Raw genomic sequence first — 25,619 nt, 5'->3', positions numbered from 1 at the left:
ATCATATTGTTGAATAGAAACACTAGATAAGTGTAGCCTAAGCTGCCTTTTAAAGGTAAGTCAAACTACACTAAAATTGTACAATCAAGCCCTACTGATTTTGAATTATACATAACTAAATTTAGCAAATCAATTGATAAACCACTATATTGAGAGATTCTAATATTTATGTTTTTAATTATAAATACTACGTACAGCTAATAATAACTGCCATTATTTTTAGTGTAAAATAACAATTTCATATCAACACTCATGTTTATTAAGGAACCCGATATAAAATCATGTGACGCTTCAATTCGAAACACTTCATGCAATTATTATTATAAATGCAAAAACGTTATTTAAAAATAATTTAATTTGAAACGTTTAATATTCTTAGATATAGCAATTATTTCAACAAATTAAAGTGGCACGAGTTTATACGAAGACGTAGAAAAAAAATTAAATTTAAAGGTTATTCTCATTTCGTGATGCCAACTTTCAGCCTTTAATTGCAAAAGACTACATATGTTATTTACTCCGCTTTGATAGGATATAATCGATCTCGTTTTTTTTGTAGCTTCGAGGACTACCACCTTCCAACATATGTTATTTACTATGATGATGATGGATATTGAACATTGTAAAAATATTTTACTCGTACAATATTTTAAATTTAAATACTGAAGGAAGAAGAATATTAATCAGATAAGATTAAAGCTTATTTGGATTATAGTACAAAATTAACGCTTTAAAGATTAAGTAAAAAGCGGATATCGACTGTTATATTTATCTTTTGGAATGTGGCTTAGTGAAATCAAAGACAATTTATTATTTCTAGAGCTTATTTCTAATTAAATGTACGATTACAATCTTATAACAAGAAAATTTTAAAATCTCGCAAAGAACACCATAAACTAGTGGATGTTTGAATTTGCCCGTCTGCTTTGAAAATACGAAGAATTGCATAATTGCACTAGTCTGTACCAATTTGAGGTCGGTTCATTAATCACGTGATGTTTCTTCTTCTTCTTGAAGTGCATCTTTGACTAGCGAAAGTTGGCGATCAGTTCTCCAAATTTTATTTTGTTCCTTGCGAGGCAAAACAGTGCGAAACGTGATGTTTAACCAACGTTTTTAACCCTACTGGTGATATGTGGTAAGGTTTTAGACTAACCCCCACTCCATATTACTCAAAATCACGTGTATTTATTACTATGTTGAAGTATTCAGAATCCTATAGCTTTCACGTGACTAATGGACAATTCCTGTGTGCATAATTAAAGCACGCGGAAGTTTTTACTGCAGTGCAACCAAGATGATTTTTTTTCCAACGACCAAAAACATTATTTATAGAACACTGCCGGCTCGTAATCGAAGCGGTTATGGCTTGCGTAACTGGAACGTACGAGCTTTGATACTCAAATTAGTAACGAGTCCACCACTTGTTAACTACCGCACTATAAACTGTATAATGAAGTATTTTTAAATTAGGTAAAGATTTTAATTTTTACCGCCAACGTGATTTAATAAGGAACTCTGATTTAAATATGTCATCGATGGCTTTGAACAATTAATGGGTACAATTTTAAGTGTTTACTATAACATTTATTAACAACGTTCAAACATATTTAAAACCACATTTTGTATATTAACAACGCAATTTCTTATCCTATCCTTCATTTAAATTTCCATAATTTTACGAATCAAGACCGAGTTTTAATCATTCATAGCTTCTTATTTCAGCAAAACTATTAAAAGGATTCATATAATAGAAATGGCAATAAGCCGAACATTCGAGAGAGTCTATTGTGTGGAGACAGAACAGTAGGCCCAGCATGAATGTTTGTGACAATCGCCTTTGTATTATCAACGACAATTGTGTCAAAATTAGTATGAGATTTAAGTGTAGTTTACGCCCGATAAGTACGATGGCGAATCTCACAATGATATTCGTGCTAGGCCCAGTGTTCTGTTCTCCCGTGGAACGTGGCATATGATAAAAATATGTAATACCTCCCGGTCCTTGTTGGCGTAGGTGATACCCAAGTTGGGCATGGCGCGCAAGATGGCGACGAGCGACTGGATCGTGTTGCTGTACACCACGGGTCGATACTGTTTGAAGTCTTCATTTGTGAAACCACTCTCGTGGATAATTCTGTTGACAATTGTATACACGTTAAAAATATAATTAAATCGTTCTTTGGTCTAAAAAGAAAACGTTCATTAAAAGTTTGCTGAAATTTGGGTTTCGTCTTTTGTTTTTATGACTTCAAATTGGATAGGCTTATAAGATTTACTAGCACAAGATGATTGTGTGACAATGAATGAAAAATACAAAACATTGTTATTCTAATATAAAAGAGTACAGCGAAACATTTGTAGAATGACGTCATAAGGTAAGCAACTTATAGTCAGTTACGTAAGCATTCTTTTAAGGAACAAACTTAGCTTTGTAGTTAGCGACCAGACTCAATATGTATCAATAATTAATTCTACAGTATGATTTAATAGACATCATTAAATACATTATTTTCACTAACTATTATTACTTATTATAACAGTTGCATTAACAAAGACACAGGAAATAGTTTCTGTTAATTAAACGGAAGTTGCTATCTATGTTTAACGAATTGAACCGATATTCATTCTTGGATATTTAACGAACTTAAAAGGAAAACAGGTTTTATAAAACTGCGAATTGCTTTTGTATTAAGTAATTTCAACACAATAAAATAATTAATATTATCAAATATATAAGCATTACAAAACATTGTTCTTTTAATCCAATTTAATATTTCCATAATTAATAAATTTCGTACTTTTGTTATGCAACGAGATAGCCTGATCGTACCGGAGAATTTATTTTCCTCAATAATTTTTTTTTATCACATAGTATTATATTTAAAAAAACAACTGTTTAATGGAAATTAGATTATAATTTATATTAACTAATTTGTGTGAAGACTGTTAGAGCAATAAAATGTCAGTAAACCCGACGTGTTTAATTCGTGCCACATTCGCTATCAATGGCGTCTTTTGATCATTAGTGCCACTAAAATGTATTACAAAATTAAACACTAACACGTTTATTTATAGAATGTTAACCAAATCTATCAAATTTTAAAAAACTATCTCTTTAACATACTTTAATAAGGGTAAATAAATGTAGAAAAAAAAAATTTTCGCTTTCCAAGGATAAATTACTTAACAAAAAAACGGTAATTTTTAATTTAATATAAATAAATAGAATAAACTGAATTTATGCCTTAATATTTGCCTTAATAAGTACCTAACAATGTATTGCAACTATAATATTGCCCTATAAAGACAAAAGATAAGTTTCACAGGAAATATGACCTACATGTACAAATAGTTATTTTATTACATTCTTTTGTTTTATTTGCTAAAACTTATAAACTGTGCATATTCTAAACAAAGATAAAAAAATAAAAAATCGGTTTTTGTACACGTGTTTTACAAGTGGGATCTCACGGCAAACATTAGTCGATTACGGGAGCCTTGATTAACGAACCATCTTTGGTATATGACCAATTTTGTCCAAATAAATTTACCAAATACAATCCGCACTAACAGTGTTAATCTTTTTGCAACATAAATTTTCCTTGTCTCCTTTTCCTTAATAAGTTTTTAGCTGCACTGTAGTTTATCTATACATATTATTAAAATTGGAGTTTCTGTATGTAATATGGAGAAAAATAATCATATTTCGCCCAAGCGATGTATTGGCTTGATGTGGACTTAGCACGAAGCTTGACTTAATTGAGGATTACGAAGGCGCTTGTCGCAAATATTTGTGCTAGGTCCACTGATAACTAAAACCAAATTTTTGTTCCGGGTAATCTCTGGAACGTTTGGACAGATTTTGATAGGAAGGTGGTTGATACACGCGGGCAAATTAAAGGCTGCTTTATTTTTAATCTGCGCTGACGAAGTCGTCGACCGCTAGACGTAAAAAATATTGGAATGCATAAATTAAAAATCGCAAAAATAACAATGTTTACGAAGTTAATTTATCTAATATAATCGACTAAAAATATTTTTTATAAATGCAAGAGTGGGCAACGTTAACATTTCCCGTGTTACCAGCAAAGTGGGTTAAGCATTTAATTTATTATTTATGGCAACACCTCCATAAAATAACCATCGACGTCTGACCAAATTTAGATTACTTTTACCACTTGTAAACAAGCTATAAAAACGCGGTGTCCATACAATGGATGACGTCACATGTTAGTGATGTCTTCGGTATCAACCTCACTCCATTTTATACTTCGAGAATAGAAACAATGGTAGCCACGACCAGTTATACGTTTTGTGGAATGAGTTTCAAGTTATATTGTGTCGACTGCCAAGTCATGCTTTTTATGTCGCCTTTCACAAGAAAAGTCATGATTTCTAATAATCTTATTAACCAAGATGTTTATACAAGTGATTCGTTTCAATAAATAAAACATAAAGAAGGATTTACTAAACATTTCTGTCACATGAGATACATTTTTTTCTCACTTTTATATAATCACGGGTGATGTGTCTCACTCAATATTTATGAAGAATTTATAAACTTTAATAATTTTACATGTACATCTAATATATAAAATTCTCGTGTCACAGTTTTCGTCACTGTACTCCTCCGAAACGGCTTGACCGATTCTCATGAAATTTTGTGAGCATATTCAGTAGGTCTGAGAATCGGCCAACATTTATTTTTCATTTCTTTTTTTTAACTGCGCGCGGACGGAGTCGCGGGCGACAGCTAATAATACAATAAAATTAACAACATGAGCAGATGACTGTATCAGTTTTTCTGTACTTGTTAAATTTTACTATGTTGGCAACACTTTTGCTAAAATTTGAAAAATAAGTTGAAGAATATTCTTTTACTTAACAATTTTTTTTTACGAATATATCAATCAAAAATGCTAAGGTGTCACAAGATAAACACGAGTTCCTTGTCTTGTCATTCATGAATCACTATTCTAGCATCATGTCTTTATAGCTCACAATCTTAAAACAACATTAAAAATATCTTCAAGCGATCTGTGACGTCACGTCGAACCTATAGTAGCCTGAGTTGTATCCGGGACGCTGATGACGTCATAGACAACGTCAAAGAGTATACATACGGATTTACGCTATTATTGTATAGAACACAATTTACGCATACCGTTACAAGATTATAATGAAGAGAAAAAGTTTGTTCTTCGTTATAGCAATCTGTCTCATTTGTGTTATAACTACTGTTTCTGTTTTCATTACTTTATCTTTAGTTAATTTATAAATTAGTGGGATTTCTAGTCAATCGTTTTGTGGTGAGAGGGTCATGGCTAATTCTAAAGGCATTTTACTCCCAAACACACAACTTGAAATGAAAAAACAAAAATAGCAATACCTAATTTTTTTAATACATTATTATTAGGTCCTTACATATGAAATTGGCGTTTTTCGTACTGGCCAATTTAATCACGAATTTCTCCTCTTTGGTAAGGAATTCCAAATTCAAATTTGTACAGCTATAGACTCATGTATTTGTGGTTCGATGACCGTCATTCGTTTGTTTTTTTTCTTCTGTTTTTTTCTGTTTGCGTCACTCATTTTACAAAATGGAAAACTAAAAATATCGCATTATTTACGAGTACGAGTTCCACGGTGGCACTAGTGCTGCGGAAACGACTCGAAGGGTGAATGATGTGTATGGCGGTCGTGTTGCAAAAGAAAACACAGTTCGTTTTTGGTTCAACGTTTTCGTTCAAGAAATTTCGATCTGCAAAACAAGCCCCGTGGACGGCCTGAGACTCAAGTTGATAATGAAGAGTTGAAGGCTATTTCGGAAGCGGATCCATCGCAAACCACGTCCGAGTTAGCTGCAGGCTGCGATGTTAGTGATAAAACTGTTTTAATTCACTTGAAGCAAATTGGGAAGATTAAAAAGCTTGAAAGGTGGGTACCTCACGAATTGACTGAAGCAAACCGGCAAACGCGCGTCGACTGTTGCGTTACATTACTAAACTGGCACAATAATGAAGGTATTTTAAACCGAATCATTACCTGTGATGAAAAATGGGTTCTTTACGATAATCGGAAGCGCTCAGCGCAATGGTTGGATCCTGGCCAGCCAGCCAAATCCTGCCCCAAGCGAAAATTAACCCCAAAAAAGTTACTTGTAAGCGTTTGGTGGACTAGTGCCGGTATTGTTCATTACAGTTTTCTCAAATCTGGCCAGACTATTACGGCTGATGTCTATTGTCAGCAATTGCAAACCATGATGGAAAAGCTAGCGGCTAAACAACCTAGGCTAGTCAATCGCTCCACGCCACTGCTGCTTCACGACAACGCTAGACCACACACTGCGTAACAGACGGCTACTAAATTAGAAGAGCTTCAATTGGAAAGTCTAAGACATCCTCCGTACTCCCCGGACCTTGCTCCAACAGATTACCATTTTTTTCGAAATTTGGATAACTTCTTGCAAGGGAAAAAATTCAACTCCGATGGGGCAGTCCAAATCGTCTTCAAAGATTTTTTTGATTCCCGTCCGACTGTTTTTTTTAGTAAAGGGATCAATGAACTACCTATGAGATGGCAAAAGTACATAGAAAATAATGGTTCATACTTTGATTAATTAAATATATTATATTAAAAAATATTCGACTTTTTTTCCTCCCATACAAAACGCCAATTTCATATGTAAGGACCTAATATGTTAACATGTTTGAATATAGATTTAAAACATGTTTACAACTAAATATCGGTTAGAAAATAATGGATGTGGTTTAGGTATCTGCATAATTCATTTCCGCGGAAATAATTGATTACCTTTTACGGATTATCTACTTTATACTGTTCAGTAAAATTAAAAGCTTCTAAATTTATATATACAGTAGAATTCGTTTATTATGACATCGAAAGGAATTGACAAACACGTCATAATAAGCGGACGTCATACAAAGCATTTTATGGAAAAAAACCGTTTTTATGTAACCCAGGGCAGCTGATAGGTATTCCTTTGTTTCTTATGATTTTAAACCACTGAATTAATGCTTGATCAACATTTTCTTGTCGCAATTTTCGAAGCCTCTTCGGTTTCAAAACATTTGAATTGAAGGATTGCTTAGTGCGGTTCTTGTTTTTAAAAATCATTGAGATTGTCGAATGACCCACGCCAAATTTCTTTGCGAGAGACGAGTTTGATTCTCCATTTTCTAATCTGCATTGCACCTTTCTCCTCAATCGTAAATGCTTTAAGCCGCGCCGTTTAGATGATTTTTTTTTCACTCTGCGTGACCTTCAAGTGTCAATTACTCACTGAGAAACTGAGATTCAAAACAAAAATGAGCCACGTGAATATCATTGGGAATCAGTGAACATTACCGAAGGTGTAAAGAATTATGTCGGCCATTAAAACCGGTCATAATAAGCGACATGTCACTGTAAGGAAAGTCATAATATCCGACTTGATTATAAGAATTTTATATGGAAAACAAACTTCCTAGTGCAATTACGTCATAATAATCGGTTGGTCAATATAGGCGGAGTCATAATAAACGGATTCTACTGTAGGTATAAATTGAACAAAATTAATTTTTATTTGCATTTAAAGTATTTCACCGTAGTATTAATATTTCGTGTATAATTTGGTATCTGCAGAAAATATATGGGAGAATATATATTGCCCATACATTACTAATAACGTCTTAGTAATAGGCACATTAGACTGTCTGTAGAATTGATTGCCTCGCGTGTCTAGCGATGCGCTAAGTCTGTCTAGCACGCAGATGTATTACCTAGAATACTTAGTTTCTAAAGAGCCCTGTTACCTAAACAGTGTGTATTTTATCATCGAAAATATGACCTCTAAACTTTAGCTTTAGGGTCTAGATGAACGGCATCCTTCTGTCAACTAAATAGTAGTATATTGATCTGAACCCGGCATGCATTAAGTTAGCTTAGAAAACTCTACGTTTGTTGCTGCGTTCTGAGCAGCAGTTTCAATTAGTTTTAGAACAATGGTAAGCCTAAATTATATAATAATTCGTTTGCATTAATCAAAAGTTGTAGCAAGTATTCTCTACAATCAATTTAATCAAAGTAGATAGCAATATTTCCACTTGCATCACTAAATCAATACCTTTATATCAATATGTGGGCGTTGAAATATCGTGATTTGTGATGACATCGCTATGTGGAAAGATTACAATATATGTATGTATTTATAATATATATTTGGTGACATACTTGAGAGCTACAATATAAATGGGATACGGTAGATTACCTGTCAAGACGAACCGCTAGACGGGGCTCTGTCTATATTTTCTCCAAGCAGTAATAAATGTTGGGATTTCACTAGACTACAAGACTAGTGTGTCTCTCTGTGGATAATACTGTTGAGACGTAATCTATCTGGGACAACTTTTATGTTGTGATTTTTGAAGTAATACAAAAGAATTAGGACTTTATTGTGTACTTCTTTATATTAGGAACGAAAATACATATTTGGTAAAATACAAGTTTTAATTCAATTTAGATTTGTCGAAGTATTCATACCTTAATCTCAGTAAACAGTGAAACGTTAGCATCATATAACAAGACAAACGTGAACGCAATAACAAAAACAAATATTTTAGGTGTATAATAATGCATTGTATTCATTTCGCTACGCAGACAGATTGCCAAAAGCTTTGGTTACATATACGATACGTCCATGTTGGGAAGACAAAGCAATAGCCGCTTGGTTATCATGGACTATACATACAAAAGGAAAGAGACTGTATAAAACTGATGACCTACACTATAGACTGTCTGCTTTTTAATATCGTCTTAGACTAAGCAAGAACAGCAACCGCTATTTTTATATCCCAATTATTTATGTTAGATCCCGGTTATGTAGATTTCAATTGTTGGTGAGGAAAACAGATATTGCGTGCAGTATTTTTACTATTTAGTCACCGTGCCACATCATAATTGACTACTTCACTGAATTCCGTCTCATCTCGAAGTCGGATAAACCGCAATTGGGTCAGCTTTTCCCGAAATGACCAGTAGTAGGGGAACACGATTTCATACATCTTGCAGCGCTATTGTAAAAGTCAAAGTGACTAAGTTGAGTCATTTGAGCGATAACGAGTACTAATTTACTGAGTCATGTCACATACCACAATATTATAGACGATTGAAGGTGGGAAAGGAATTAGCGAATGCTTAGTTTTTGAGCTACTGTGACATTACATATTGAGTAATTCACTACGACTTATAAATGTATTTTTACTTTCTATAATTTAAGTAAAGAAACCACCACTACTACTAGCTATAGCAATATTTACACAATAATTGATAGCAAAAAAACTTAGTCATCTTTAAGATGTTGGATTAGATTGTTAAATTAGATAATGTATTTTGGCAACATTTAAAACTATTAAATTTATCTTACTTCCTTTATTTAAATAGATATAATATAGATGTTTGTTACCACGCAACTTCATTACAGCTGAACGGATCTGGATGAAATTTTAAATAGTGATAGATCATACTGTAGAACAGTGGTTCCAGAGTTCCAGAGTGGAACAACCAGTGGTCTACAGAAGCCAAAATATTATATTTTATTTGGTGGTCCTTGCTAACAAGATTAATGTGAAAGGTTGGGAACCCCTGCTTTAGAATAATACGTAGGCCACTGTGTTTTTATTCAACGCAGATGAAATCGTTATCGACAACTAGTATAAAAATTTGCAGCGTTTTACATAGGTACTTAATCAATATTGCATAATATGTTAAGTGACGCAGCAACAATATAGAGTTTGGGTGCGTGCCACAGAGGTATCACGCTCTATCAGCTTATCTTTGTATCTACGACTTGTCAACAAGCGCTTAACATTTCGGTGATAACATATTGCTTGTGATATCGGAGCCACTTGCAATGTCCAAGTATGACTGCTTAAATATAATTGATCGCTTCACTTGATTAACTTATCAGGGGTTTGTTTACTTTTTTAATCTCTGATAGAAGATCGAGTGAAAGACAATCGATATTCTACTATAACTATAATTATAATATTAAGAAGTTATTGATAATTTTTTTAACTACAAAACTTCGTATACCTCTTAAAACGATTTCAAGATTTTTTACATATAAATACATATCTACGATAGTTTACTCCTTGTTTGCTAAATTATTACATATTAGCTGTCGCCCGTGACTCCGTTCGCGCGGAATAAAAAACTTAATAAGTAGGCTATGAGTTATTCCAGATCATGTTCTACATCTGTGCCAAATTTCATCAAGATTCGTTAAGTCGTTCCGGAGATACCTTCTAACAAACATCCATCCACCTAATTTTCGATTTTATAATATTAGTAAGATTTGGAATAGTATATATTTTAAGATAAAGTTTCGTTTATCTTAAGCACTAGAACAACGAAAGTACTCACTTCATTTGTTTGACGATAGTACTCTTGCCCGACTCTCCGGCACCTGTAAACATAAAAGTTATATTAACATAGTTAACAAACGGTTACCGAAATCATTAAGTATTCATACAATTTTTAAACAAATTTTCAAAATCAATATTTCGAATAGAAACAATTTGTGTATTTTTACATTTTCAATAATTACTGAATCGACTGAAAGATCTTTCGTAATAAATGCAAAAAAATAATTATCATCAAAGAATTTGTAATATCATTGCGGGATTTTCATAGAAGTGATGATGTACGAGTCCATAATAAATGTTCTCCCAACCGCCGCATATAAAACGGCAGTGATATAAAAACGGTTAATTACCTAACCAATGTAAACCGTTCATCTCGCTTTAAATGCCATCACTGAATAAAAATAGGATAGAAAATATAAAACGATGCTGAACGGAGCATAGAAAGTATGCGCAGACACGTAAATCTAATACGTGGTTTTAAATTTTCGCAATATAATAAAGCTTCGGAAACAGTGAAGTTTGGTCGTATACTGCCAATGTTTAGGAGTTAGTGTACTATACTCGTAAACCCGACTTCAATCGTAATGAAACTTTAGTGTAGTTTCTATTAAAACTATCAACTAGAGGAACAATTTTTTCTATAGCTACCTTGCCTTTTTTAACTTTTGAAAATATATAGATAGTACATATCTGAAGACAGTTCATCACAACAGAATACAACCTGATAATTACCATGTTACAAAGCTATGTTCAACACCTACATCTCCAGGTACATTCCAGACAATTGTCGAGACAAGGGCCATCAGACACAATGGAAGGTGCGTGGGCGTCACTTAACGATGCCTGTCATACCCGGGTCTCAATCCTGACCCCAGCTGTATCTAATTGGCCAAGCTGCGAACGGCCGATCCCTGACCCCTCGATATCACCTACATCGTGGCGTCTCCTGATTTAATACGCAGGACGCGAGCTAGATAGTGTAACTATGAATTGAATAAAATCCTTTTATGTGTCATACTGATATGTGTTCAAAGACATTGACAACGATAATATGAGAATACGCTAGAATGGTAGCAAAAAAATTTATATCTAGAAGTAAATATAATGGAAGAACTGCCATTCAGTAATGTATATGAAATCTATAGAATTGTGGCTAAATAAAAAACCTATGGAAACATAATAGATCTTAGACGTTAATTCGTTCATTAAAAAGTTACATGCAACTACTTTTTAACAGAAATAAGTCAAAAGACCTTAGAACGAAATTCCATTGACGCCACAGAATTTCGTCAGCAAATAATGCCCGTATAATAAATATCAATATTTTCATTGTACCCTTTATTTTATCGATCAAAGCCGAAGTGGCGATTAAGATGCGAGTTTTGTGGCATCATCGCGATAATATCTACCTCACCGATAGTCACGAGAGCTGTCTACTACATCCGACGCCATATCGGTAAAACGAAGCCCGAATGATCTGAACATCAGTATTAAAATTTCAAGGTCTTATGAAGAACTTGTTGAGACAATCATGATATCAAGACTTGTGAAAATGTTTGGACATAGCGTAATTATTATACTTGAGTTTTCACTTGTGAAACAATGTATGGATACAAAATATATTGTCATGCATCTTCTTTCCATTATTTTTGACCAAAAATTTATAACATTTTGGATAGGTTCCGAACCCCTTAATGGGGATGTACATATATGACAGTCAGACAGTCCTTTTGCAGTAGATACTTATGGTATATATCATAGGCGATCATGCTTATAACCTAGAGGGAAAGATTACAAAATAACCTGCAATATGAACATCCTCTCTTTTTCTAAAGTAGTCATAAGTATATTAGTTTTTGTATGTATACTTTATAATAAAAACTTTTTAATGCAGTATTAAACTTTTTCTAGTAAGAACAATTGTTTAACTATTTTTTTAATAGTTGATGAAAGAAAATTATTAACAAAATTCAATTTTTTTTTTTTTCTTTATATTGACAAATTTATAGGCAATGTTGTGCATGGGCAAGTTGTACCTTTGTTTTTGTGCTTTATGGAAAACAATTATTAATATTTATATTTTTACATAATAGCTGATAAAGATTCATTTACTAGTAAATATAGCTAATAATGTGAATTGATGATTATTGAAATATAAGGAAGGAAAATTAGTTACATATTTGTATATTAATTATGATACTAATTAATTCTTGTAACAAATTTCTTTACCGAGAAGCTTTAGAAGAAATAATCCATGTTTCTGTATAATTTAAATAAAATATCTTCATTTCTTATTGTTATTTCCTACATAATTTGATTTTCTGAAATATAACCTCCTTCTTTTTGAAGTCGGCTAAAAATTAAATACAACACACTTGTCTCACTTTGTAGTACTATGATAGTAATTATAACTACTATAATAATTTACTAAATGAATGGCTGTATGTTCATATAAACAAGTCCAGACATGTAGCATTTATTGGAATGATTCATAATTCAGGTCCTAATTACAATGATTAATCAATGACTAGTCACCGCATTTGAAGTAGTTAAAGTAAATACTTACAGTCAAAACCAGTCATAATAATTAAAGGTCTATGTAACCAATATTTTATGGTTTATAAGTTACTAGCTTTTACCCGTGACTCCGTCCGTGCGGAATAAAAAATAGAAATGGGGTAAAAATTATCCTATGTCCGTTTCCTGGTTCTAAGCTACCTGCCCACCAATTTTCAGTCAAATTCAGCCGTTCTTGAGTTATAAATAGTGTAACTAACACGACTTTCTTTTATATATATACATATAGATATGGCTGTGCAGCTGAGATCTATGGTTCTGGTTGCTATAACCAATGATGTTTTAACTAATGTAACTAAGCTTTTTTATAGGATTAGTAATGTTCAATGTCAACTAAGATTTTTTTTAATAAATATCTGCATGTTGTAAACCAACTAACATAAGTTTTGACAAAGTAGATGAAAATCTGTGGGACTGTTCATAATTTTAGAACCTTTTTAAAAAAGTATATTGCTATTGTTGAAGCAAGTATATTATAATTTATTTGAATCAAATAATTTTAGAATATATATCAGACAAGATATTGATAACATTTAAAAGGTAACTCACTAGAGATACACCTTTTATTACAGTCTTAAGCATACTTTTATGTATAGTGAAATAAACACATTATTAAATAAATTTCAAGTCATTACTTTAGAGATGTTTTCCACCAACAGACTGTATAAGGAAAAAAGGTATGTTTTCTTATGCTTGTCACTATTTTTAACTTATAATGTTCATCTAATAAATATAAATCTTTAAAATTTCAAAATATTACATTGCTTGTTGCACAAAATTATCTAAAAGAATGTATCTAATTAGAGAATGTAATATATTATGTTGTTAGAAGCACATAAAACATGCTCAACTATTGAGTACAGTGAAACTAAATGAAAGATAACAATTAACAAGAAGAGTAGCTGTTAAATTGTTACTGCTTACTAGCATGCATATGTTAATCATATTAGATAACTAAGGTAATTGAACTTTACATGGTTTATAGGCTTCTTTACCAACTTTTCATAGACAACAAGATAATAGAAATAATCATGTCAGAATGGAATATTCAAGGCAGGAACAAAACTGCCAACTCTCTAATTATGAAAGCAATTGGCGCTTTCATTTACTCAGGGAATACTAATGCATATCGGAATACTGATAAGTTACTAGCTAAAGCAGGTACATGTTTAAATTTCCGCAGTAAGTTACACTTTGTGATGGATTGTCATCGTTATTTCGTAAATAAAATTGCAAATTGCAATATTTTTGCCCTTTCAATATATTACTACAAGTAAATAACTACTCCAATTACATGATCAGCTACCACCGCAAATGTAACGTTTGTTAGTGCAAATTATATACATGGGTGCGGCCATGTGCTTGTAGAACAGAATAGCGGGACACAGTACCTAACAGCAACAATTTAATATCTTTGGATGCTTGGATTCCATCGTCTTTCAGGGTCTTTTCGATCGCCTTGCTGCGAGCAGCGGCGGCGCGCTCTTCTGCCGACTGAGCGCAACCCATTTTGGCAGCTATTGGTGTGCCTGTGCCGCCGTCCGCCCCGACTCTCGAGCCGGGCGCACTCTCACCGCTCCCTCTGCATACGCTTCACACACGTCCTGCTGCCCCGACTTCACCGGAGCCACCCTACACAATGTTAGCACCCAACACAGTAACCTAAACCTACCACTAAACACTGTCTGATTGACTCACTAAGATAGGAATACGGCCGCACTATTTAAACTTTCACAATTTTCTAATCCACTTCACACTGAAACGCGTAACGGCAGCGTAACTTTAATTGATTTTATGAATCCGTATGAGATAATGGCGGCCGGATGACAAGCACCAGCTCCACTCCGTGACGACTGACGGCGACCGCGCCCCGCTCGACTGACGTTCGTGTGCATTCGGCGCCGTTCGCTCGGACTCGCTCACACATGCGTGAAACCGAATTCACACACGAAAGAGAACAAAATATTGTTTAGCCAAAACTCTAATACGGCAGAAAACATTTGAATGCAGGATTTTATAACGAAAACAGTTAATGTTATGTTATTATTGCAAAAATAATAATTAATATTTAAAAAAAAGAATTGTTTATTTCAGGTAGTATAAAACTTTATGACAGAAAGAAATGTCTGAAGGTGGTATGAAATAAACGTTTAATTTGGTTACTATTCATTCCATAAAATATAATAACAACGAAAATTAAAACCTACTTTTATGGAGTGTTATTACAGTTATAAATTATAATATAATGTGATAAATACTATCAAGTTAATTGTTTTATAAAACTGAATTCTATTGTTATGGCGCAAAAATATCAATAGCAATAAGTTTACATATTTAAGTAAGACTGCTAAAATATGATTTTTAACGTTGTTCCCCTAGCTATAGGTAAACATAAAGGCATGTCGGTATACATGAAGTTCATAGTTTTCTATTCTAGTCCTTATCCTTAATATAAATCCAGTCCTAATCATACCAAATCGTTATTAAGCAAGGTCATTTCTGTTCACCTTATTTATATGACCTATACCTATATTGATTCACGGTTGTAATATAATCGTTAGCATACTTAACATATTTTCTCTTTGTTTCCTTGAAGACTTAAAGGTTGTCTGTTAATAAGAAGTCGGTTTAAAAAACATCCTCTTTTAGCATGAATTTGCATAATAAATGTATGCCTGTAATCATTTAGAGAATCAACAAGCAGAAACCTTGTCAATTCTTGCCGGTTCGATGTGCCGCAGTCGATCGAGGCTCGAGGCCCATAGAAAGTGCGCGCGCTGTATATCAAAAGTCAGAAAGAGATAGAAAGAGAGAGAGACAGGCTCCATTACCAAGGAGCAGCAGCTTGATGTCCTTGGCGGCCTGAATGCCATCTTCCTTGAGGTTTTTTTCGATTTGCTTGCTGCGTGCCAGAGCGGCGCGTTCCTCGGCCGACGAAGCGCAGCCCATGGCGATAGCGCGCACGGCCTGGCTCGCTACGCGCGGCAGCGCCGTGCTCTTGGCATGCTCCCGGCTCGTCGTCGCGCGCAGGTGGCGCCGCGCACGCGCTCTATCGCGCACGCGTACTTCGCTTGTAAAAACTCGCGTTTTGCCGCGACGGTAACTATTGCCCGTCCTTCTTTTCCTTAGAGAGCGTCACAAGCCAAAACCTCTACCAAATAGAGGTGGCGTCGCGCTGTGCTCCCGCGAACGAATGACGAGCGACGCAGTAGTTCCCCCATGGGAGCAATGCGCAGGCTCGAGTCTTTACCATCGCCTAAGCCAAAATATGCGATGCATACTGCCACACGCTCTCTTTCCACCCTGGAACACTAATTATATCCCACCCTTATATACATCTATGTCTTCTTTTCTTTCCCATGTCTCAAATGTTTTGCAAACAAGCAATGTGGGAAGAGAGGAGTGTATTATGTTTGTATTAAGCATGATATCTGATATTTATTAACCTGTACTAAGCTAGATAAATCTGAATGTACATTAATCATCAATTATACAGTTGACCCTATTTTTTTGGATTGCGTATATTTTTTTTTTTGGATTTCAAAAAAATTTTAACACAAGATCAAATTTTTTACGCTATGGTCTCTAATTTCCTTGTTTAGACTCTATGATCATGACGTTTTTATTAAAGTCCGTATTTAAGGATTTATTTTAATCAAAATTAATATTATAAGAAAAGTTAGAAAAACAATGACACTTGACATAACTAATAAAATATAGTGACATATGACATATCTGTAAATAAAAACTCTATGATGTAGTTAAAAATCTTAAACCAGTGTCTTTAACATCCTCCCTTTTTGACTACATCATTGTGAGTCCAATTTCTTTGGATATCTGAAGAAGCTTTGGTCTGTGGACCGCTTTTGTCAGAATGTCCGCCAATTGAAATTCTGTCGGTACATACTCTACAGTAATATCACCATTTTCTATGAGTTCTCTTATGTAGAAATGTCGTATAGCAATATGTTTAATTCTTCTATGCATTTCAGGATTTTTAGCAATCTTTACAGCTGCATCATTATCAACTTTGAGTTTAGGTACCTCTTTGAGAGTTGATATTTCGTTAAATAATCTTTTCAGCCAGATTATCTCTCGAGCTGCTTCGCTAGCAGCAACTAGTTCAGCTTCCGTGCTGGATATGGCAACACAAGTCTGTCTACGACTGCACCATGAAATTGCTGCTCCTGAATATAAACATAAAATTCCAGACGTTGAACGTCCTGTGGTGGCATCACCCGCATGATCTGAATCACTATAGCATTCTAGGATTCCTGTCTTATATTCCTTTTTGTAGACAATACCGTAGTCCAGGGTTCCCTTAATGTATCTTAAGATTCTCTTGACCCTTGAAACATCTGCAGGAGTGGGCTTATCTAATGCTCTAGATACCACACTTATAGCATAAGCTAGGTCTGGTCTACTTCCAACCATAAGATAGGCCAAGGCTCCTACAGCTTCTCTATAAGGAAATGTAATTTCATCTATTGACTCTTTCTCCAAGTCTTCTTTGATAATAGGTGTTGTAACCGCTTTACAATCACTCATTCCAAAACGTATTAAGAGCTTTTCTGTATAATTCTTTTGAGAGAGTTTAATACTAGACTCTGTGTTTTTTATTTCTAGACCAAGGAAGTAAGTTGCTGCTTTGACAGTTATTTTGAAACGTCGTGTCAGCTCCTTCATAACTCTTTTTGATTCAAGTAGGTTGCTTGAAGCAATCAAACCATCATCTACGTATAAAGCTAATATGATTTTAGAGTTCCTTGTGTTTCTTATAAATAAACAGTTATCATTATCACATTGCTTGAAGTTAATAGATGTTAGATAATCAACGATGCATTTGTTCCAGCACCGTGGCGCTTGTTTTAAACCATAAAGGCTTCTCATCAGCTTGCATACGTTATTTGAACCATCATTATAACCCTCAGGTTGTTTCATGAAGATTTCCTCAGATAACGATCCATTCAGAAAAGCTGTTGACACGTCGAATTGTGTTAGCGTTAGTCCTTCATTTGCAGCTATGCTCAATACAGAACGTATTGTAGCCATTTTGGCAACTGGGCTAAATGTCTCTTCGTAATCAATGCCTTTTCTTTGTGTATAGCCACGAGCTACTAGCCTTGCTTTAAATTTATCAAGAGATCCATCAGCGTTTGTTTTAGTTTTGTATACCCATTTGCATGAAACTGGCTTTCTGCCTTTAGGTAGTGGCACTAAAATCCAAGTTTTCATCTCTTTAAGTGATTTCATTTCACTATTCATAGCTTGAATCCATTGATTCTTTTCTGGACTTGCAAGGGCTTCTTGATATGTCTTTGGATCTTCACCATTTGATAAAACATTTGCTGCAGACATCAAAACATAATCATCATATCGAACTGGTGGTCGTAGTTGAGATCTATCTCTCAATTGTATTCTCGATTCAACAGGTATCTCATCTTCATGTATATCATGCTCAAAGATTTGTTCGTCATTTGATTCTTCATGTTCATTTTCAGTTTGGTCAGGTAAATCATTAAATGGTTGAGGCACATCACAAGTGGGTTCAATGTGAACTTCGGATTGAGATTCAACTTCAGATATTGGCAGATTAAATTCTGGCTCGCATTGTTTCTCACGTTCTTCCTCCCTTGCTTCATGCATTTTATGATTGTCGTTGTTTGAAGATAGCTCAATTTCAACAGAAGATTCTTCAAAAACTTCAGGTTCCTCGAGACCAATAGATTTAATGACATTTTCATTGAACAAAACATCTCTAGATCTGATCAAAGTAAATTTTCCATTTTGTTCACGTTTTAGAAGACGGTAACCATCATCTCCATCATAGCCAATCAATATACATCTTTCAGCGTTCTTAGACATCTTTTTCCGCTTCTGCTTAGGAACATGTGCATAGCATTCTGAGCCAATTATTCTCAGATGTTTGATTGATGGCTTCTTATTAAACCAGAGTTCATATGGAGATTTATTTGGTACTGGAGTAGGTCCAGTCCTGTTGAGGATGTACGTCGCAGTTGATATTAATTCAGCCCAGGCGGCAACGGGTAATTGTTGAGCGTGCATCATACTTCTGGCGGCCTCGACTAATGTCCGGTTTTCACGCTCGCTGCTTCCATTTTGTTGCGGCGTATATGGCATTGTAAGTCTTTGAGATGTACCTTCCTGTCGAAGTATTTTTCTCACTTTCTCATTGTCAAATTCTCCTCCATTGTCCGAGATGATCTCTTTAACTAAATATCCGGCCACTTTGTATTCTTGTAGTACTTGCTGTAGTTTTAAATGTACTTCAGACTTATGTTTGATACAGAATACGTGACGATATTTGGTAAAATCATCTTTGAATAGTACGAAGTACTTATTTTTGTTGAAGGATTCTGGAAAAGGTCCACAAACGTCAGTATGAATGACCTCTCCTGGTGTCTTGGCTCGTTCTCTAGTCCCAAATTTTCGTCTGTGCATTTTTCCATAAATACAGCCAGTGCATAATTCAGAGTCCAGATTAACTTTGAGTCCAAGCTCGTGTTCAATAACCTTCTTAACATGCCTTTTACTTTGGTGGGCAAACCTTTCATGATAAAGTTGCAGGACGTTATCAGTTGCTTCAACAGTGTTTATGTTAGGAGTGATGTTTGTTAAACATTGAATATTTAACTTGTACAGCCCTCCGTTCTTCACTCGTTTTCCAACTAATTTAACTTTGTCGTTCACTTTCAAATAACAAACTTCTCTCTTTGATATGAATTTGCTTTTATCTAACATGTCTTGTGCAGCAAGAACTGAGAAGAGATTTCTTTTAATTTCAGGAACATACCAGACATCATGAAGTCTAATATTTAACCTTTTGCCGTTTACAGTGGAAATTATATCAACCGCTCCTTTTCCAATAGCTTTAATCGTACCACTTGCTGTTGTCACTGTGTTATCTTGTTTGAAGTATTCAAAAGTGGCAAAAATGTCGTTGCGAAAGGTGACGTGATGAGTGGCACCATTGTCGACATACCAGTTATTTGGATCTTCAACTACAGTATTCATAGCTTGGCTTGTAGTGATTTGCATTGCCAAAAGGTTAGTTTGGTTGGTATTTTGGGAGACTGTTGGCTTGGGAGGTCTTCCCGCAGAAATCCATTTTGAGCAGTTCTTTATTTTATGTCCAATTTGCTTACAATATGGGCATTTCAGCTTCTTCCCTTTCCGTTTGACTTCATCTCTATTGCTTGAAGTCACTAAAGCTTCAGCAGCAGTGTCTTCATTTTTGCAAAATAATGCTTTTTCATGAGCACATAGTTGAGACGTAAGACTTTCTACAGTACGATTCTTCTTCGACAGTAAAATCCAACTCGACTTGAATGAGAAATAGGCTTCCGGTAATGTGTCAAGTATTTTGCATATTAACAATATATCCGGGAGGTCAGACTTCTCATCTTTCGCTAGTTCAGTCTTCAATTCAAACCAGAGGTTCTTGATCTTAGACAGATGGGTAGTCATGTCGTGTTCAGGATTCTTTTTGTAACTGAAGAATTGCATACATAAATCATACGATCGGTCTTCGGAAGTTCCATCATAGAGACGGTGAAGCTCGTCCCATACTTCTTGAGCAGTACGAAATCTCATAATTTTCTGTACATTTTCATCAGACATATTTGCTGTGAGTACCAGCTGTGCTGCGCAGTCAATTTCATGATACTTCTTAAGAGCTTTTTCATAAGCAGCCCTTGCTTCTTCTGACGCAACATCATTGTCAGATAGCACTGGCTTCTTTAAGGTACCATTTATTGCTCGTTCCAAATCATTTGCCGAACCTCGAAGCAGTAGGGTTACCTTATGTTTCCAGGTTGGCCAGTTTGCAGCACATTCCAACTTTCCTATATTAATTTCAAATCTGTTCATGGTAACGCTAACGCTCTGCTACCATATTAAAGTCCGTATTTAAGGATTTATTTTAATCAAAATTAATATTATAAGAAAAGTTAGAAAAACAATGACACTTGACATAACTAATAAAATATAGTGACATATGACATATCTGTAAATAAAAACTCTATGATGTAGTTAAAAATCTTAAACCAGTGTCTTTAACAGTTTTCGACGTAGGTGTTTCCCTTAAATGCCAGTTTAATAAAATAAGTTTTACGGACCTATTATTGAAATAACCCAACCATTTCTTTAACAATTTAGTAGTTATATCTCATCAAATTTCTCGTTGCTCCGAATAGGGAATAAAGTATTATGAGAAATATAAGCGCAAGTTTAATGCAACTTTACTTTTTAAAATACATTAAAATTAATCTCATGGATGTATAGACCGATAAGGATATATAGTCCCACAATGATCCAAAGAGCATTTAAACGAGCATTTCATCGCGGCTGATATGTGTATTCTTGTTTGACTACAATTATTTTTTTTAAATATAATTCTGTTTCTGTGGCGAGCATTTTTTTTTTTTTTTGATGAAGAAACATTTTGTGGTTGTGGTATCGGTAATCGGTAATACTCTTTGGTTCGTTCCCGGCACTTCTCAGACTGTCATTTTCAAATTGCATGTCATGTCATTTATCGTAACATCACCAAAAATAAATATAAGGCGGGAAGGCCAAAACTTTTATAATTCTAACAAATTTCTGACAAATTATTTACAACAATGGATTCAGATGATGAAATAGAAGAGACTCCGAAATGGGAAGGAAGCCCAGGTACCATTGTACTTATTAATGCTTTGGAAGACTCGAATACAATTGACGTTGCACACGAAGCAACATGTTTACTGATTAGGCAGTATTTGAGATCATCGAGCTCTCACAATATTGGAGTTTGCCTTTATGGCACAGATAAAACACAAACAGACTTAAACTCTAACAATATTATTGATATAATATCAATGGATACCCCAACCCTAGAAGGCTATAAAAAATTACGCGCAACGGATATTGCATCTTATGGTAAAGCCAAAGAATATATATTATCCGAGGTTTTATGGCACTGTAGTAAAATATTTAAAGATTTCAAAAAGAAGCTGTCCTCACAAACTGTTCTTATTTTAACAAAATTACTTAATCCACCAGTAAAAACCGATCAAAAACGATCTATTGATAGAGTTGTAAATTTAGTTGGATCCTACACTAAGATCATATTTATCAATATTTCACAAAATGATTATCCAATTGACAAATTCTACAAAGAATTGTTGATTGATATTAATAAGTCTCAGGAGTATACATTGCCACAAGCGGTTTGGAATCCAAATGTTATACAGAATATGATGTATCAACAATCTCACCGGCACTTAGCTGTTGCCAAATTGTCTTTTGAAGTTGGCCCTGGCTTTTCAATAGGTGTAGGTGTTTACAGCTTACTAAGAAAATCAAACCAATCATATCTCAAAACATCAAATATAGATGCAAATACAAATGAAGCAGTTACAAGAGTAACAATGAGGACAAAAGTCACAGTTAACTCAGGAGACTCTCCCCAAGATGGTGATGATGATGTTAGTAAAGACTCTAAAGAACTTCCCTTATTGGATTCAGAGCTGTTGTTCTGTCAAGAATATGGTGGTGAAAGAATAGAGTTCACTAAAAAAGAAAAGGAGGAAATGAGTAATCCTTTCGGACCTCCTATGTTAAAATTGTTAGGTTTTAAACCTGCTATAAAATTATGCAAGGAGAAATGGTTTCTGAAAACTGGATATTTTTTATACCCAAATGAATCTGTTATTGAAGGATCAACAATAGCATTCAAGGCTTTGCATAAAGCTTGTGATGAGATGAAAACTGTTGCTATATGTATGTTGTGCACAAGAGCCAATTCTAGACCAAATATAGTAGCTCTTGCACCTTGTACCAGGCCTCTGGATTTGGAAATAGAAATTGGTTTTGATGTTATTCACATACCATTTGCAGAAAATGTAAGAGAAATACCTCAGCTTGATGATGAATCTGAAAAACTAATTCTACAAAAAAAACAGAAAGAAGAAATGAATAAAATATTGAATAGTTTACAATTTAATTACAAAGCCGATATGTTTGAAAATCCTAAACTGCAGTCACAATACAGAGCCATAGAAGCTAAAGCTTTACAAGAAATATCTATTGAGCCCTTTGTTGATACAACAATACAAAAGCCTGAAGTATATCAGGTTATAAGAGAAGATGTATTTGAAGAGTTGTTTGGACCCTTTGGAGTATCATCAATAAAAAGATCATGCAATACAGATAAAAGTAATACAGTTAAAAAAATAAAAACCGAGGATATTAATGAAAACTTGGTCCAGGAAATGATAGTAAACAAATCAGTTGATAAACTAACAGTCGCTCAAATAAAGAATGTATTAAAAAAAAGAGACATAACCTTTTCAAAAAGTTTAAACAAAAGTGATCTCTGTAAGCTAGTTTATGAAAACTGTGCTTCATGAACAATGTGTAAGAGAAAGACTAAGCTTTTATAATTATTTTAAGAGATAAATAAAAACTATTTTTGTTAGTGTGATTTTTATGAACACAAAATTAAACAGTCATTAATTTTATACACCTTTTAATCTTGTAATATTAAAACACATTACAAATGTTAAACAATAAATCAACGAATTATATATTTAGACTTTTATTTCCAAAATCATAATTTAAACTAAATTCATATAGGCATTACACAGATGTATTCTGTTGACTTTAGCGCAAAGGAAAATAGTGTGGGTAGTTTTTGATCTTGCCATTTTGATCCACTTCAATGGTTTTGTAAGTTTTTATTAAATCTTAAACATTATAATATGCCTTAGATATACAATGAGCCATCAGCAGGCCCAAGATGGTGAATTCCAATCAACAAAGCATCAACTAATGTCCATACTCCTAATCCACCAAAACTGAATAACTTTCCTATCCCCTCTTGCCAATGTCCGAGATAAAATCTGTCTGCACCAAAGCCACCTAATGTTAATGCAAGTATAAGAGCTGTGCCCCACCGTGTTCCTGCTGTCCATGAACATCTTATTTTCTTCAAGAATCTTCGTTTACCCAAACAAATTATATCATCTGACACAGTACAGTTTGTTCTAAAACAAAAGATATAATAAACTTAATTTTCTAATGTATTGAATTTGATTATAATAAATATTACTTTACTTACGTATAATATTTTAAAGGTGATGCCAAAGAATTGCAATTAGCTTTTTGATCACAGCGATGTTCCCATTTGTCTGTTTGATAGCAAAAGCGACACATTGATGTTCTGTTAAATGTCTTGGAACCCTAAAAGCAAAACAAAACTAAGTGTGAAATATAAGCCACTAAACAAACAGTAAGACCTGGTTAAGCGAGAGTCCAAAATGAGCAATATTTTTCTTGCTTATGGATATTTATTGCTTTTCCAGGTTGGATTTTACTATTAAAATTTTAATACTTCAACCTCACAATTATTCTGATTAACATAAACAAATGGGAATGTTTGGATGGATGGATGGATGTTTGTTTGAAGGTATTTCCAGAATGGCTCAACGGATCTCAATGAAATTTGGAATACATCTCATGGAAGAGCATAGTCTTGAAGAACATATAGGTTAATAATTAAGTATTTTTGTTTCTTATAGCTATAGCTAGTTTTATATAATTTTACAGAAGTAAAAATAATATATTAGTGATGATTGGAAAATGCTAAGTTACTAAATTATTTGGCAACAAAATATCACAAAGAAACTTACATTGCATACAATTTTTGGTTTTACGAAACAAGTATAATTGTACAAGTTTCCGTAGATACAGTCAATACTTCTGTCACAAGTTATGCAAGGATAATTGAGTACAGCACAATCTGGAACTTCTTGTTCTAATGTTGGACAACTTTTCAAATAATCATCACTGCCACTGAAGTTAATAGCTTTATCTCCTGTATCTCCTTTTAACTTATTTTCCTTACTCTGGATATCCATGTTATTATTGGCTATAAAAATAAACCATAGAATATTAATACAGAAATGTGATCTAATACTATAAAAACTTTGTAATTTTAATCAAGGTAATTAAGCATTTTTAATCACGAAGAAATAAATATGGAAACGAGGAAATTATAATGGTGCCTGTTTTCTTATGCATTATGATATGTTTGACAATTTCACGAATAGCTCGAAGATTGTTATCATTCGGAATCTTATGTATAAATAAAAAATGTACTTACCCATATCAGTTACATGAATTGTATTAAATATAATTAATAAAATTAAAACGAAACAGTCTCTAATCGTAATCCTAAGAGGTAACAAACGCTGCATCTTTGTGAATTTAGGTATTTGTTACATTGCATGAAATCAAGATATAGTTCTTCTTAATTCTTCAATAACTGTAGTACTTTATAACTGTTTAGTTTTCTATATTGGAAAGAAAATTATCACAAACAATAACAAACGATCAATGTTAAATGTCAATGTCAACTAGACAGAATAAAAGAACACGACTAAAGTACCAAAGAGTATGCATGAAAAGAAAAACCTTTTTGTTCATGATTTATTTTTGATTCCAAAAAACCACGACACGCAAAACAGCTACTTATTAAGATACAAAATCTACTCGGTACTTCTTTTGGGATTACACATTATTGTACACAACATAAGTGGAAATAAAAAAATA

At 33.8% G+C, this 25,619-nt stretch overlaps 3 protein-coding genes across 4 annotated transcripts in view; 1 reads left to right on the top strand and 2 right to left on the bottom strand.

The window, feature by feature from the left end:
* LOC106716736 (guanine nucleotide-binding protein G(o) subunit alpha) overlaps positions 1–16,206 on the bottom strand; it is a 38,612-nt gene extending 22,406 nt beyond the window's left edge. The window contains exons 1-3 of one of the 2 annotated variants that reach the window (XM_014510313.2): positions 15,836–16,206; positions 10,426–10,468; positions 1,996–2,137 (exon numbers count right to left, since the gene is read on the bottom strand). In XM_014510313.2, the coding sequence (XP_014365799.1) occupies positions 1,996–2,137; positions 10,426–10,468; positions 15,836–15,953 (303 nt within the window). In that variant the 5' untranslated portion in view covers positions 15,954–16,206. Of the gene's footprint in view, positions 1–1,995; positions 2,138–10,425; positions 10,469–14,395; positions 14,890–15,835 lie in introns of those variants that run through there. The other variant, XM_014510312.2, reaches the window with a different exon arrangement.
* A 5,316-nt stretch (positions 16,207–21,522) lies between these two features.
* LOC106716600 (X-ray repair cross-complementing protein 6) lies at positions 21,523–23,497 on the top strand. Its single transcript, XM_014510141.2, has one exon. It carries the CDS (start codon positions 21,647–21,649, stop codon positions 23,414–23,416), a length of 1,770 nt encoding a protein of 589 aa, XP_014365627.2. The 5' UTR covers positions 21,523–21,646; the 3' UTR covers positions 23,417–23,497.
* A 173-nt stretch (positions 23,498–23,670) lies between these two features.
* LOC106716644 (TM2 domain-containing protein almondex) lies at positions 23,671–25,328 on the bottom strand. Its single transcript, XM_014510198.2, has 4 exons — positions 25,171–25,328; positions 24,698–24,936; positions 24,127–24,248; positions 23,671–24,052 (listed from the first exon to the last, which is right to left on the bottom strand). Exons 1-4 carry the CDS (start codon positions 25,262–25,264, stop codon positions 23,773–23,775), a joined length of 735 nt encoding a protein of 244 aa, XP_014365684.2. The 5' UTR covers positions 25,265–25,328; the 3' UTR covers positions 23,671–23,772.
* Between the last annotated feature and the right edge of the window lie 291 nt (positions 25,329–25,619).

Source organism: Papilio machaon, chromosome 16 (assembly GCF_912999745.1).
Source record: "Papilio machaon chromosome 16, ilPapMach1.1, whole genome shotgun sequence".
Classification (NCBI taxonomy): domain Eukaryota; kingdom Metazoa; phylum Arthropoda; class Insecta; order Lepidoptera; family Papilionidae; genus Papilio; species Papilio machaon.
This window is presented reverse-complemented; position numbering and strand designations above follow the sequence as displayed.

Bases quoted from the DNA above. Each gene is read 5' to 3' on its own strand.
- LOC106716600 (XM_014510141.2), top strand. From the start codon at position 21,647: ATGGATTCAGATGATGAAATAGAAGAGACTCCGAAATGGGAAGGAAGC.
- LOC106716644 (XM_014510198.2), bottom strand. From the start codon at position 25,264: ATGCAGCGTTTGTTACCTCTTAGGATTACGATTAGAGACTGTTTCGTT. The intron at 24,937-25,170 runs GTAAGTACATTT...TTATTTTTATAG, and splicing joins AATTCATGTAACTGATATGG to CCAATAATAACATGGATATC. The intron at 24,249-24,697 runs GTAAGTTTCTTT...TTTTGCTTTTAG, and splicing joins AACCAAAAATTGTATGCAAT to GGTTCCAAGACATTTAACAG.